Raw genomic sequence first — 15885 nt, forward strand, 5'->3', positions numbered from 1 at the left:
GCCAGCCCTCTGCTGTGGCCAGGGAGTGCAGTGGAGGATGGCCCAGGTGCTTGGGCCCTGCACCCCATGGGAGACCAGGAAAAGCACCTGGCTCCTGGCTCCTGCCATCGGGTCAGCGCGGTGCGCCGGCCGCAACGCGCCGGCCGCGGCGGCCATTGGAGGGTGAACCAACGGCAAAGGAAGACCTTTCTCTCTGTCTCTCTCTCACTGTCCACTCTGCCTGTCAAAAAAAAAAAAAATTGCTTGAAGGCTGGATTTGCATGCCTTCTGTTTTACAGTACTAGATAGGGGAAAGTTCCCCAGTCAGATCCAATATCCATTCTTACAGTAACAGCTTCTTCACCCAAAGCCTGGTAGACACTCCAACGTTCGTAATCCTATCAACCTTTCATTTTTACCTTCTAGTTCCAAGAACTGCTCCTTTCTACCCCAGACCTTTAGGCCCTCTGTTGTGCAAAAGGTTTTGTGTCCCAAGCAGTGGGGCAGTGGGTTGTGACAGGGGACCCTGGCCCTTTTGTGAATCTTTGTTTTGATTAATCAGCCTGACTGTTGCCCCAGGCAATTTCAGATCAGATTTCTCTTTGTATTCTCTGCCTTCTGACTTCTAACATTCTCCAAATTGGGGGAAATACAGCGTACTTCTTTGGCGCCTTTTAATGTTGGGGTCCATCCTGCAGAGGTTCCCTGTGGCCCACTCAACCTTCGAGAGTGTAACTGGGCAGAATACCTGAGGGTTCTTGTCTAGTGTGTATGCCAATGGTTGGAGCTGTAAACAGAAAGGAATTTAACAAATTGTGTAAGCCAGGAATGAAGTAGTCTGAATATCCAGTGCCAGGTTCCCTAAGTAACAAAGAGTTATAAGTTTATATAGAGTTCACTTTTTTTTTTTTTTTAAGATTCACTTATTTGAAAGGCAGAGTCAGAGAGCTTTGCCATCTGATGATTCACTCTGCAAATGGCCACACTCCCCAAATGGCCACAGTGGTCAGACTGGTCCAAGCTGAAGCCAGGAACCAGGAGCTTCATCTGGGAGGCAGGAGTCCAAACACTTGGGCCGTCTTCTGCCTGCCCAGGCACATTAGCAGGGGCCTGGATCAGAAGTGGAGCAGCTGGAACTCGAATAGGGACTCATATGGGATGCCTGCATTGCAGGCAGTGGTGGCTCACCCTCTGCCCCCCAATGCTGGCCTCTAGAGTTCACTTTTAGTGAAGTCGTATGTACTCAATAATTTGGAGCAAGTTCCAGGAAGGGTTATGCATATTTAAAAGCCAATGGACATGTATGTCCACTGAATTATCATGTTTGTTACATGCATTCCATGTTCCGTATTTAGCATTATATATATTATATTATTATATATAATAATATATAATAATATAATATATATATATAGTGAGGATTTTTTAATCCTTCCATGTTTGAAAAGTGAAGTTGGGACTCAGCTGCTGCTTATATGCAGCATGTGGATTACATGAGGTACCGATGCAAAGGAACCGCCCCACCCACAGCGTCTACCATGACCTGGGTAACAAGCACGGTTAGCAGGTGAATATCCTGGTCACCCTAAAGGCAGTTCCACATGACTTATGATGAGTAAGTGAATCAGCTGCTTCATCTGAAGTATTCCACTTGGCCTTTACAGGTGAGTTGGATAATCTCAGGGTCAACAGATCTGGATCATGGATTTATCCAGTCTGCCAGTCTGGCTATTCCCTTCGGACTAACCTTCTCTGTGTGTGTGTGTGTGTGTGTGTGTGTGTGCATCACCTGTAGGCATCTGTGATTGTTGCATGGTGAGCCGTGGGTCCTGCATCAGTCCAAACATACCGTTTCACTCTGCAGCGTTCAAACTGAAAATAGTGCTCCTAAATTAGTTATTCCCGCCAGAGAGCCCACCATCCTAATATGTGAGGTGAAGCAGTCCCTTCACCTGATACCCCTGGGTGTCAACAGTTTTTTGGTTTTGCCCATCACCTATATCACCTACCTTCTTGGGGATCAAAAGTCTTGGAGAAACTTTTTGTTGCCCTGTCCCTCCAGGAGCAGGGACCAGTTTTGGGGCTGGTGGCCTGAGCTTAAACAGACATCTGAACGTGGTCCAGACCCAAGACCTGACCCAATATTCACGTTTGCTTTCGTTTTGGCTGTGACAGATAGTTGTAACCCAAGGAGTGTACTGTATACTCCTTTTTAACTTTCTTACAAGCTTGCATTTCTTTTGTATCCAATGAACCAGCTGCTGAGGGTTGGCTTCATCTCTACATTGCACTGGTAACTTCTGTTCCCTTCAGTAACTGATCACAGCACAGCTTCGGTTCCATATCCTGGGTGATCACCTAGGACACACAAGATCTTCATCTCCAACCCTGTTATCCTTTCTTCCCAAATTACATGTGTCTGTGAGCCAGGGTTGTTCTGTCAAATCCCAGTTCACTGACGCCAAGTCTGTGGGTACAGAAAGAAAAACCAGCTCAAACCCAGATTCCTACTATGTGCTCACAACACATCGCTTCTGTGACCTCTATTCAGTTCTACTGCTGTCCACCTGGAGGTAGTGTCAGATCCCCAGGACTGCCTTCTGCACCCCACCCAACTCTCTAGAGATTTTTTTTAAAGTTTATTATTTTTTATTTGAAAAGCAGAGAGACAGAGATGTATATATCTTCCATCCACCGGTTCACGCTAAATGCCTGGAACTCCAGCCAGATATCCGATCTGGGTCTCAGGGACCCAAGTACCAGAGCCTACACTGCTGCCTCCAAGGCACTGCGGTAAGGGATGTGGGTGTCCCAAGTGGCAGCAGCCTAACCTGCAGTGCCACAACACCTGCCCCCCCTTTTAGATGTCAGTTGCAAGCCCCAGGGTTTGTTGTTGTTGTTGTTGCTTTGGTTTTTCCTCTTGTTTTTGAGCAACCAGTTGTAAATCAGGGTTTGCACTGTCCCCTCCTTGGGTTCTGTTCATTTGCTTGATCGGCTCACAGAACTCAGGGAGGCATGTTTGCTGGCTTATTGTGACGGATGTTACAAAGGATACAGATGAAAAGATGCCTACGGGGAGGCATGGGAGAAGGATGTGGAGGTCCATGCCTTCTCCAGACACCTCCTCTGGGAGTCTCTGCTCAGCTGACCAGAAGCTCTTCCATTTTCTTCTTACTGAACAGTTAGGTTGCTTATTGTTGTTATTCATTTGTTCCTTTTAGTGCAGAGAGACAGCAGAGTTCACATTGCTTATTTCCATAAATAGGGATGGTGAATACTATGGTCTTGTGTGATACTTACCTAGGTCCTAGCATTTGTCAGTAGCCTAGGCTTTTGTTGTGAGATTGAATTCATCAGCTGTGTCCCACTTTGTTCTCGGTTCCTATGCATCATTTCTTTAGGATTTTGTAAAATTTTATTGCATTCACAGCTCTTTCAGGAAACTCCCCCACCACACTCCTTTGTTTTTCAAGTTACGCACCAGGCTAAATACCACCCTGAGATATTCAGGGCTGCTTCTGCTTCTTACATTCAGCCAGCACACTTACATCTCTAGTAGAGTGGGTGCTGACTGAGGCTTGCAAAGGGTTTAGTATCGTTGAATAACGGTTTCAGGTGTAGTCTACTCTGTTAAAAGCAAAGTTGTTCAAAATACCTTTTTAAAGGGGATAATTTAAGAGAGGGTAGCAGATTTTTATAATGTTATCATCCATTTACTGGTTTATTTTGTAAGTGAGAACCAGGTAAACTCAGTAGATCTAATTCACTTGACAAGTTTTTGTTGCTTGTTTATTATGTGTTAGGTACTGTTATGAACACTAGGGATATAAAACCAAGAAAACTCTGCCTTCATGGAGCTTACCTGTTGAGAGAGGCAAACCATAAATAGCGGATAAACAGCTTCATGTTAGTTAAAGTGAAATTTAAAGAAAATTTTTATTTGAAAGGCAGCGAGAGAGAGAAAAATCGATCTCTCATCTGCTGATTCACTCCCTAAATGTCTGCAACAGCTGGGGTTGGGCTAGGTGGAAGTCAGGAACTGGGGACACAATCCAGGTCTCCTACTTGGGTGGCAGTGACCCAACTGTTTGAGGCAACACTTGCTGCTTTCCAGGGTGCACGGTAGCATGAAGCTAGGATTGGGAGCACAGCTGGGACTTGAACCTAAGCAATCTGATAGGGGATGCAGGTGGCACAAGGGGTGTCTTAACTGCTGTGCCATCCTAAAGTGGGATATTTATGTATAATGAGAATTAATGATAGTTTTCAGGTAAAATTATGACTATAATACATATATAAAATAAACCATTTTCTATTTTTTCTTATTAAATGAAGGAACCAAGCTAACAGCATAACCCACTCAAAAGAGAATCTTTAGAATGGACACACTTGTAGGTCAGGAATATTGAAATGAATTGAGGTGAAACTAGTTTACTATATGATAGGGAAACCTCTGTTGGACAACAGAGAACCTGCGTGCCGGTAGCCAAGAGTTACTCTGAAGTGCTGTCAGTTATGTGTAATGTTCAGTGCTGGGTTGGGTTATGGTATAGCAGATAAATCACTGCTCTGGACACCAACGGCCCGTATTGGAGTGCTGGATTTGAGTCCTGGCTACAGTTCCAGTTTCAGCTTCCTGCTAATGTACTCCCTGGGAGGCAGCGATGATGGCTCAGTTGGGTTCCTGCTATCCATGAGAAACCTGGATTGAGTTCTGGGCTCCTGACTTCAGTTTGGCTCAGTCTTCAGTTGTTTTGGGCATTTGGAGAGTGAACCAATGGATCTCTCTGTTTCTTCCTTTATATGTGTGTGTGTGTGTGTGTGTGTGTGTGTGTGTGATGGATCTCTCTGTCTCTTCCTTTATATGTGTGTATGTGTGTATGTATGTGTATATATATGTGTGTATATAATTATATATTTATATATGTACACACATGTATATATGTGTATATGTATATACATAATGTATAGTATTGAAAATATCTCCCATCGAATCAGAATAAGATAACTGAAAGGATGTATCTTTGACAATGCATTTTCCCCATCAGAGTATGTCTTTTTCCTACATGAGTTACTAGAAAGCTTTGATTATCTGAGCTCTTTAGAATTTTAGGTAAGGGAGACAGAGCTGTAGTATGTTTGATAGTGACAATACTTGCAAAAAAAAAAAATAAAGGTGCAGTAAGCTTTATGTTATATATAGTTTACCACAATAAAAGGATGACCTAGAAATTCCAAGTAGCTATAAAAAAGGGCAAGAAAAATTTCTATATATTATACTATGCTGACATTACAAAATTTTCAAGATAAAGTGTGAGAAGAAAACAAAAAAGTTGCAGTGCAGTCTGTAAATTATGCTGTGTTTTGGATAAATAAGGGAGGACAAAAGCATTCATAATTGCTTATATTTATATAAAGAATGGAAAGATTAATAAGCAGCTAATAAAAGCTGTCACCTCCAGGAGGCAAGAGGAGTGGTGATGGAACATCTCAATATGTATTCCTGGGTGTACTTTTGGCTTTTGAACCATGTAAACATATTCACTTTCAAAATAATTTTTTAACATAGGATTTAAAATGTATTTACTGTAGAGAGATCAATAATTTATAGTCACAGAGCATATGATTTTAAGGTGTTGATTAAAGATTGCTCCATGTGACTGACATCCCCTCTCCTAGACAAGGGAGGCCCAGGTCTCAGGGGTCTGTCCTAGTGTTTGGTGCTTCAGTAGCTGGGTTTAGATGCAGAAGCGGAGTTTCTCTCAGTTATATCAGGTGGCAAAGAGAACATATTTCTGGTAGAGACTTAGTAAAGGCAAACTCTTTAAGGTCATTAATCCCAAGGAGTGAGATAGAGAGAAACGAGTCACTGTGTCTGGGGTTGAAGCCTCCGAGCCTCTGAGCAGCTGCTTCTGGCTGCCCGTGGCAGTGAGATCATTGAAAGCAATGCAGCACTGGAGGCCAGCGCTGTGGCATAGTGGGTTAAGCTGCTGCCTGCAGTGCCAGCAACCCATATGGACGCTGGTGGCTGCTCCACTTCTTCTTCTTCTTCTTCTTCTTCTTTTTTTTTTTTTTGGCAGGCAGAGTGGACAGTGAGAGAGAGAGACAGAGAGAAAGGTCTTCCTTTGCCGTTCACCCTCCAATGGCCGCTGAGGCCAGCACGCTGTGGCCGGCGCACCGCACTGATCTGAAGGCAGGAGCCAGGTGCTTATTCTGGTCTCCCATGGGGTGCAGGGCTCAAGCTCTTAGGCCATCCTCCACTGTACTCCCTGGCCACAGCAGAGAGCTGGCCTGGAAGAGGGGCAACCGGGACAGAATCCGGCGCCCTGACCGGGACTAGAACCTGGTATGCTGGCGCCGCAAATCCAGAGCTGGAGTTCAGGTGGCTGTTCCTTGATTCCAGCACAGGCACTCAAAGTACACTTGACTCATTTAAAGTGAACAGAACGTGCAGGCAATTTGCTTTTCTCTCTCCAGTGGTCCATTTATGTGTCTGTCTTCCTAACTGTTGTGGGAACCCACGACAAGGACTTCAGCTGTAGTGGAAGAAGTGTGGGCTTCGGAATTAGGTGAATGTGTTTAAGCCCAGAACTTCTCTTTCTGGCTGTTTGACATTGGCCAAGTTATCTTTATCACACTGAACCTCAGGGTCTGTGTACACACATCATAGAGTGACACCAGGGTCAAATGGGAGAAAAATATTTGTCTAGAATCATCTCGCATGTAGAAAATTTTCAGCAGAAGTTCTCTTTTTTGTATCTTCCATAGATCTTCACATTTAAAAGACGTAATACACAAAATATTTGTCAAATTGAGTATGCTTCTCTTTACCTGGTAAATCTGTACCCTGACTAAGGATGCCTGAGGCAGACATATTTATAAAGCTTTTTCCTTGAGCAGTTAATGTCGTTGTTGCTAAATATTTTATCAAGTAGCTGTCCATTCTGTGCCAAGTGCTAAGTTTTCACTTGCTGATCTTCTGGATCTTTCTTCCTCCTCGTCAGAGTCTAGCCCAACAAGCTTGTTCTTTGTGAAGGCCCATTCTTTTCTTCTGAGGACCTCTGCTTTACTCTTAATGGTTGTCAGCAGCTTTAAAAAGCCTCAACCAGATGGATAAATGCAGGGATTGTTAAATATCCCCTCTTCATTTTAAAAAGTATTTATTTTCATTTTATTTGAAAGACCTTCCATCTGCTGGTTTGTTCCCCAAATGCTCACAACAGTTAAGAGCTGAGCCAGGCCAAAGCCAGGAACCAGAACTGCATCTGGGTCTCCTAAGTGGGTGGCAGGTACCTAAGTACTTGGGGCTTCATTTGCTGCCTTCCAGGCATCAGTGCTGGATTAGTAGAAAGCTGAATTGTAAACAGGGTAGCTGGAACTGTAACTGGCACTCTGATATCAGATGCGGGTGTCTCAAGGTGTGGGTTAACCCACTGTACCACATTGGCCACCCCATGATCCCATTTTTAAAACACACACAAAAATATATCCACAGTGGAGTATTATTCAACCATAAAAATGAACAAAGTTCTGTCACTGTAGCTGCATAGATGGAGCTGGAGAAATTACATTAAATGAAATAAATCAGGAGAGCAAGACAAAACTGCTTGTTGTCACTTACATTTAGAAGCTAAAAAGTTGATCTCGAAGAAGTAGAGAATAGATTAGTGGCTACTGGAGCCCAGAAGGGTATGGGGGGGAGGGGGAATAGAGAGAGGGTGTTAATGAGTCCGGGGTGCAGCTGCTTGGGAGGAATAGCTTCCAATGTTCTCTAGCACAGCAGGATAACTATGACAGCAGTTAATTATATATTGTAAAATAGCTAACAGAGGATTTTGAATGTTCCCAACACAAAGAAATGATGTATGTCTGGGAGGATAGTTATGTGAGTTACCTTGATGTGATCAGTATACACTATATACATGGATTGAAATACCCCGTAAATAGGTACATTTACCATGTGTCAATTAAAAAATAAATATATTACAAAATGAAAGCATAGACACGAGAAAATGATCAGTAGATACGCACCTTGCTGTTGCGAGAGCTTATCTCTGTGTAGTCGTATGTTGGGTGGTATTGGTGTCTTTCATTTTGCCTATCTGGATTTTTCTGAATTTTCAAAAATTTGATTTTGAAGTTGTAAGAAATTCATCATTCCCCTTCTCTTTCTCCTGCGATTCAGCTTCTGCGGGAACTGAAGCACCCCAATGTGATCGCGCTGCAGAAGGTGTTCCTTTCCCACAGTGACAGGAAGGTGTGGCTGCTTTTTGATTATGCAGAGCATGACTTGTGGGTAAGTCTACACACTGTTCTTAGGATAATTTTTTATAGGTACAGAACCTGTTTGTATCTGATCCATATTGCTAATGAGTAGAAAGGAAAGTTCTGTTAACCATGTACAAAAGACAATAAACCTGAATTTTGATTGTAAGGGATTTGAGCAGTAAACTAATGAATCATGGAGAAGGTGGTATTTGCAGTAATCAGACATGTCATTTCAGAAAACTTATAATAGAGTAAGAGATTATAATTTTGTGCAGATAATTAGTGGAAGTCTACTAGTGTGTATAGTGACAGTTACTTTCTCTTTTGATACAGTAGTCCATGTTTAAGCAGGTTTCTACTTGTGACCAGTTCTAAGTGTTAGATCATTTTGCCACCTAAAATTGGCTGTATCGAATAGAAATAAATGCTTGGTTTTACACATCTTAAGGATGTTTTATCAGTATATGAAAGGAGGAAAAAGTTAGAATTCCAAGCTTTTAAAATTAGAAATCATGGCATTTAAACATTTTGTTTGAGAAGTAAAAGTACTTAAATTTGGCAGGAAGTTAAAATTATGGATTGCAGTTTTGATTTGAAATATGTGGTTTATCTTCTATATAAATTATAAGTCCATTTAGGAATAGTTTTAACAAGCTCATAGGTCTTGAAGGAACTTTGAGGGTTCATGCTATTATAGCCAATGTTGACAAGAACCTCTCAACTATTTTCGTGGATATTGATAGGAATTGTATAATTATATGTGCCCAAGTCTTCTATATTCTCCTGTATTTCTGGCAAGGCTTCATTGATAATGTGTGCCTTTCCCTTTGCACGTCAGGGATGTGAAGGAAGATGCTGGGCACAGGACCAGTCAGATCCTGTAGAACTGTACTGTCTAATAGGATGCACACATTAATTTTACCTGTTTCCTCTTAAAAATGTTGCTGTTGAAAGTTATGTGTGGGAGTGAGTCTCCCATTGTATTTCCATTGCAAATCACTACCATGGTTTAAATTCTAGTTTTCTATTTCTTAAAACCAAGTGAATGTTATTGAGCAGTTTAGACAATAAGAAAGATGTATAAATAGCTTAATAATTTTACACGCCATCTGGTCATTTATAAAGTTAGTGGAGCACTGTTGACAACTTCATTGGTTTTTGAATAGAGTTTTATTTTTCATTTTTTTAAAAAATATTTTTGACAGGCAGAGTGAACAGTGAGAGAGAGAGACAGAGAGAAAGGTCTTCCTTTTGCTGTTGGTTCACCCTCCAATGGCCGCCGCGGCCGGTGTGCTGCGGCCGGCGCACCGCGCTGATCCGAAGGCAGGAGCCAGGTACTTATCCTGGTCTCCCATGGGGTGCAGGGCCCAAGGACTTGGGCCATCCTCCACTGCACTCCCTGGCCACAGCAGAGAGCTGGCCTGGAAGAGGGGCAACCGGGACAGAATCCGGCACCCCGACTGGGACTAGAACCTGGTGTGCCGGCGCCGCAAGGTAGAGGATTAGCCTATTGAGCTGGGCACCGGCCTTTTTTCATTTTATAAAATTTATATTTGCTTGAGAGGCAGAGAGACAGAAACAGAGAAAGCTCCTGTCTGTTGGCTCACTCCCCAAATGTCCACAAAGGCTGGAGTTGGGCAGAGACCAAAAACAGGAGCTGGAAACTCAGTCTGTGTCTTCCTCATAGGTAGGAGAAAATAATTATTTGAGCCGTCATTGCTATCCCCCACGGTATGTATTAAGAGGAAGTTCTGGCCCGCGCCGCGGCTCACTAGGCTAATCCTCTGCCTAGCGGCGCCGGCACACCGGGTTCTAGTCCCGGTTGGGGCGCCGGATTCTGTCCCGGCTGCCCCTCTTCCAGGCCAGCTCTCTGCTGTGGCCAGGGAGTGCAGCTGAGGATGGCCCAGGTGCTTGGGTCCTGCACCCCATGGGAGACCAGGAAAAGCACCTGGCTCCTGGCTCCTGCCATCGGATCAGCGCGGTGCACCAGCCGCGGCGGCCATTGGAGGGTGAACCAACGGCAAAAGGAAGACCTTTCTCTCTGTCTCTCTCTCTCACTGTCCACTCTGCCTATCAAAAAATAAATAAATAAATAAATAAATAAATAAATAAATAAAAAGGGGGAAGTTCGAGTCAGGAGTTGGAGCCCGGTGTTAAACCCAGTCACTCTGGTACAGGATATGGGCATCTCAACCACTTGGCCAAATACTCACCTCTTAATAGGGTTTTAAATGATTCTCAGCATCATTTTGGCATGTTTTAGAGAGGGTGGGTTGGAGTGGGGTAGGGAAAGAGGTGGAGGTAGAGAGTTAGCAGGAGGCTGGTAGGATTTCTTCCATTTCAGTGTTTTTTTCTTTTTAATAACCCACAATATAACATATGGATATAAGTATTTAAATATGGTGATCCTGTTGTATTTATTTCAGTGGAATGTAGTTCTCTATTTGTCTCTCTTTTCTCCCTTTCTAGTGATTTCCTACTTGGCATTAACTCCCAGGAATATATCCTGGTTTATTTTGTGCCAAAACAAGGTGGAAATTACCTGTAATTCAAGTATAGACAGAGTGATCTTACAAAAAGGCACTAAGTGCTGATTTTTTTTTTATAGAGCAGTGGAGATTTACAGTTTTTTTCTTTTTAAAAATCTTTCATTTTTTCCATAAAGAATAACACTAAGACTATTCTTAGGCAGCTATTTAAGTATCGACCATTTTTACCTTTTGCTTCTATTGGGTGAAAATCTTACTGATTTCAGTAAATTTAATCATTATAACCCCAGATTAATATGGTCACATCCACCATCAAAATAGATTCAGTTTGGTTGATGTTATTTTTCAGATTATTATTCTTTTGCATCATTTTTGGTCTTTATTAAGTGATTTAAAGATAATAGAGTATTTTGGAGCAGGAATTTGATGTAGTGATTAAGATACCCTTGTCCTACAGTGTAGTATCTGAGTTCCATACCCAGCTACTGACTCCAACATCTTACCAATACATACCTTAAGAGGAGCAGTAATGGCTCAAGTAATTGAGTTCCTGCCATCCATATGGGAGACGTGGATTGAGTTCCCAGCACAGTCCCAGCCATTGCTGACACTGAGGGGATGAATCAGCAGGTGGGAGCTCTGTCTTTCTGCCTCTCCAAATGTAGATAAATAAATATGTAAATGTAGTGTATTTATTACAGCCTTGGTTGTGTTTTATTGGCATAGGTATTTGCAAAAACTGTATTTATTGTACTTTTTTTAATTTTTAGCATATTATTAAGTTTCACCGTGCATCAAAAGCAAATAAAAAGCCCATGCAGTTGCCAAGATCCATGGTTAAATCATTACTTTATCAGATTCTTGATGGTATCCATTACCTCCATGCAAACTGGGTGCTTCACAGAGACTTGGTAAGTATGTTTCTTGTAAATTCATCAGTATGTTTTTTTTTTTTCCTTCTTCTTTAAAAAAGCATCTTTTCTTTTTGGTACAGTTAAACAAGTAATTGATCAGTGTGTCATGTTGATGTGATAGTCATATGTGAAGCAAATATGCACCAGTCCAGTTTGTTCTTTGTGCTGTTGCTCATCATTAGTAAAAACATTAATAAGTAAAGACTTAGTTCTCATTTTTTCCATTTGGACCTAAATTGAAGTAATGATTTTGTGTCTGGTGAGAATGTCATTATTCATTCTAATCCATAAATGAATAAATAAATCTAATACTCTTAGGCAATTTAGCCACAATTCAGATGTTTGGTTTTATTTTTTTATTTGGTATCCATATAATGAACATTCATTAATGTTATATTATGTGCTAGACATTCATCTTACTGTCATTTGAAGTTTATGTTGGTGAGATTTTTTTCATTTTAATAGATATGGTTTCTGAATAGTAATAACCCTCATGAGCTTATCTTTGGTTGTTCTGCCCCTTTCTCTGAAAGTGACTTCATGATCATTTATTTCTAGACTTTTGAGAATTCTAGGGATATGGTGGGGATAAGTCTAGGGAGAGTCTAGCTTTGCTCATTGAGAAGTGTTTATTATAGAAAGGGAATGAATGCCTAGAAGGATCCAGTTAGTGTTCCTTGGTACCTCTTAGTCAGGCCCCATCATCTATCTCAGCCACCTCTTGTGGCGTTATAATTGAACTGGGGCCACATGATCGTGATCTCAAAAGGTTCATTTACCATTCTAACAAAAGTGTTTCTCCTTAGGATTTTTTTTTTTTTTATTTGACAGGTAGAGATATAGGTAGTGAGAGAGAGAGGCAGAGAGAAAGGTCTTCCTTCCGTTGTTCACCCCCCAAATGGCCACTACGGCCGGCGCTGCACCAATCCGAAGCCAGGAGCCAGGCACTTCTTCCTGGTCTCCCATGCGGGTGCAGGGCCCAAGCACCTGGGCCATCCTCCACTGCCTTCCCGGGCCACAGCAGAGAGCTGGACTGGAAGAGGAGCAACCAGGACTAGAACCCGGCGCCCATATGGGATGCTGGCACCGCAGGTGGAGGATTAACCAAGTGAGCCACGGCACTGGCCCCCTTAATATTTTTAACAGTAAGTTTCTGTCAGACTTCCACCCATTCATGTACTGCTAATCACTATGTTTTAAAATGCTTCTAGATTAGATAAGATTGTTCCAGACCATGACAAGACCCCTTCTAGAATGGGCTTTCAGATTTTAATTTGCTGGGTACTTGATGTAACCCATGTGAGTTATGGTTTCTAGGTTACCGTCATATCTGAATCATTGGTCAAAATCTTTCATTGAGAATTAATTAATGTGAGCTCTTATCTTATTTCACAAAGCTGAGTGTTTTATTCTGCATGGCAGTGGAATGCATCTTACTTGTGATATTGTCACCTTTATGTCCCCCAATGAAATTCAGCACTCAGTTTCCTCCCTGGATCCGGACTGGCTGCTGCTTTGGTGTTCTCCATCTTGGTCATGGCACCACCCTCCTCCTAGCCCAGATACTCTTTGACCTCTTTGCAGACGCTTCTTTGCATTTGACATCCAGAACTTGCCAAGTCCTTTCAGTGTCACTTCTGAACCATCCCTTCCGTTCAGCCATTCCCATCTTTGGTGCTCTGTCTCCAGTTTGGGTCTTTAATGCCCGTTTCTTGTGTACTGGTACCAGTCCCTTGTCTGCTTGTCCACAATCTTTTCCACTGTAGTCTGCTTTAGTGCTTCTGACTATTTCTCAGCCCCCCTCTCAGGAACTTTGAAACAGTTCCCCATCACTTACAGACTAAAGCTGTAGTTCCTTGTTTGGCTGTCAGAGTCTCACTGACCACCTTTGAAAGGTTTCTCTGTCCCTGTCATCTTCCAGGTACACTGTTGATTATTCCCCGTATCCTCCCAAGATGTCCTGCTCCAACGGCTGCCTTTCCCGTCTCACACCCTTCACTCCTGCCTCTACAGGGCCCAGCACCTGTGTTAGAACTCACCCTTGTATCCGTCTCTACTTAGAGATTTTCCATCCTTTTTATCAACCCCTATTGCATTTGTCTTTACTTCTCATGGGGCATTGATTTATTAGGATTATAGTAGCTTACATGAGTGTCCTTCTCATCTCCTACACTGCAACTTTCTTGGGAGAGCAGGGTTTGTGAGTCTTTTCGCGCACCACTACCCCTGTACACCACAGGTACTGAGGAGATATTTCCATAGTGAGGATGCTGATTGTCCCAGTGGTTCTATTTATTTATTTTTGGGTCTGTTTTTGAATAGACTGTCCTTAGGGAATGTTTATTGCTTTCTTGTATGTGTAAAGTAGGAAGAAACTGCATCAGAGACCTTCGTGATATGATCACAGACGATCATACTGGAAACTGATGAGAGAGAATGTGGCTGTGGCTGTGGCTGTGGCTGCGTGAGGGGCAGAGGCTCAGTGCTGTGCCAGGCCACAAGCGATGCCACCTGGGGCTGGGGGGAGCTTCAGAGAATGCACGGCCTTTGCGCTGGATGATGAGTAGAATGTAAATAGGGACTTAGGGGGCATTCTAAGGGAGTGTTGGGTGTAAAACTTCCAGGGTACGAGAGCACTTTAGTTATTTCTGCAAATGTGTGTCATTCTGCCTGGCTCAACTATGGTATGGATAAGACGAACTGAGGCGATGTGAAGGAAGACTAGAAAGATACTGGTCGGAGCCTGTTTGAGGCAGGCCCTTTCAGGCCAGGGAGTTTGGGCGGTGGGAAGGGAGGTCGTTTTGTTTGTTTGTTTTTAAATACTGAGAGTTTTTTAGTAATATAATGAAAATTTTTCTCCCTGTTAAAGAAGCCACCCCTGATGATTATTATTATTACTTTGTCTACTGCATGAACACAGTGTTGGATGTGTTCTGAATGCGGCTCTGACCTAGTACAGCACTTGTCTCTGTTTTACTCACACATTTACTGGATACTTCTGGTGCTCAGGTAGGTAACTCTAATTCAAGGTTTAAAGCTTTGAATTGACTGGAGTCTGGTCTGTCACAGGGTCTTCAGTTCCCTTTCTTGTTCATGATTCCTAGTATCTGGGCCATACTGTCATGGCTTTTCCAAAGTATCTTCAGGGGCAGAAGATTTAAACTGTGTATTTTGTAGTACATAGAAAAATATAAATCATATACAATATGAATATGGCCTTAAAAAGAGCATGGAGACATTTAAAAATTATCTTTTGTTTGTGAGTTTAAGGGTAGAGTTGCTGTTTAGTGAGTGCTTTCTTTTTTGATACTTAATTTCCTACTGCTATAAGAAATCTGCCCTGGGGCCAGCTTTGTGGTGCAATGGGTTAAGTTGATGGGTACATCCCATATCAGAGTACTGATTCCAGTCCTGGCTGCTCCACTTCCAATCTACCTTCCTGCTAATGCACCTAGGAAGGCAGTGGAAGATGGCCCAAGTGCTTGGGCTCCTGCTGCTAGTCCTGGCCACTGCCGCCATTTGGGGACTGAACCAGTGGATGGAGCATCTCTGTCCCCCTCTCTCTCTCTCTGTTACTCTGCTATTCAAATAAATTTAAAAAGAAAAATCTTAAATTAAAAAACAAAAAGAAATCTGCCCTTATGCTGTTTGTTAGTCTTTGTTTGATGGTAGAAAACTGGATAATCCATTTGATCAAAGGTGTTAGGGTAATGATCCAGCTCCCTGCTGTTTGTAGAGTAATGATGTAAGGAAAAAAATTAAAAATAAATGCAATGCAAGCATCCCATATGGGTGCTGGTTTGTGTCTTGGCTGCTCCACTTCTGAGCCAGCTCTCTGCTATGGCCTGGGAAAGCAATAGAAGATGGCCCAAGTCCTTGGGCCCCTGCACCCACATGGGAGACCTGGAGGAGGCTCCTGGCTCCTGGCTTCGGATTGGCACAGCTCCGACCGTTGCGGCCAACTGGGGAGTGAGCCAGTGGATGGAAGATTCCCCCCCACCTCTGCCTCTCTGTAATGCTGCTTTCAAATAAATAAATAAATCTTTTTTAAAAAAAGTAAATACAGCTAGTGTTTGGGACTTCACACACACACACAAAAGCATTATTTCATCAAGAAGATTTATGTTTTTCATTATGATTGATTTCATATCTAGAATAGTGTTTGGATTCTGTCATTTAGATCCTAGAATTCAATACAGAAATAGAGAATTTAAATAAAGTCTCCAAAAAGATGA

The 15885-nt window shown here is 42.5% G+C and overlaps 1 protein-coding gene across 10 annotated transcripts in view; it reads left to right on the forward strand.

Moving 5' to 3' along the window:
* Window positions 1-15885, forward strand: part of CDK19 (cyclin dependent kinase 19) — a 192052-nt gene that overhangs the window by 113995 nt on the left and 62172 nt on the right. For all 10 annotated transcript variants that reach the window (XM_002714914.5, XM_051854414.2, XM_008263371.4 and 7 more), the window contains 2 exons: window positions 8165-8275; window positions 11507-11647. In XM_002714914.5, coding sequence (XP_002714960.1) covers window positions 8165-8275; window positions 11507-11647 — 252 coding nt within the window. The remainder of the gene's footprint in view (window positions 1-8164; window positions 8276-11506; window positions 11648-15885) is intronic.

Source organism: Oryctolagus cuniculus, chromosome 5 (assembly GCF_964237555.1).
Source record: "Oryctolagus cuniculus chromosome 5, mOryCun1.1, whole genome shotgun sequence".
Lineage (NCBI taxonomy): Eukaryota > Metazoa > Chordata > Mammalia > Lagomorpha > Leporidae > Oryctolagus > Oryctolagus cuniculus.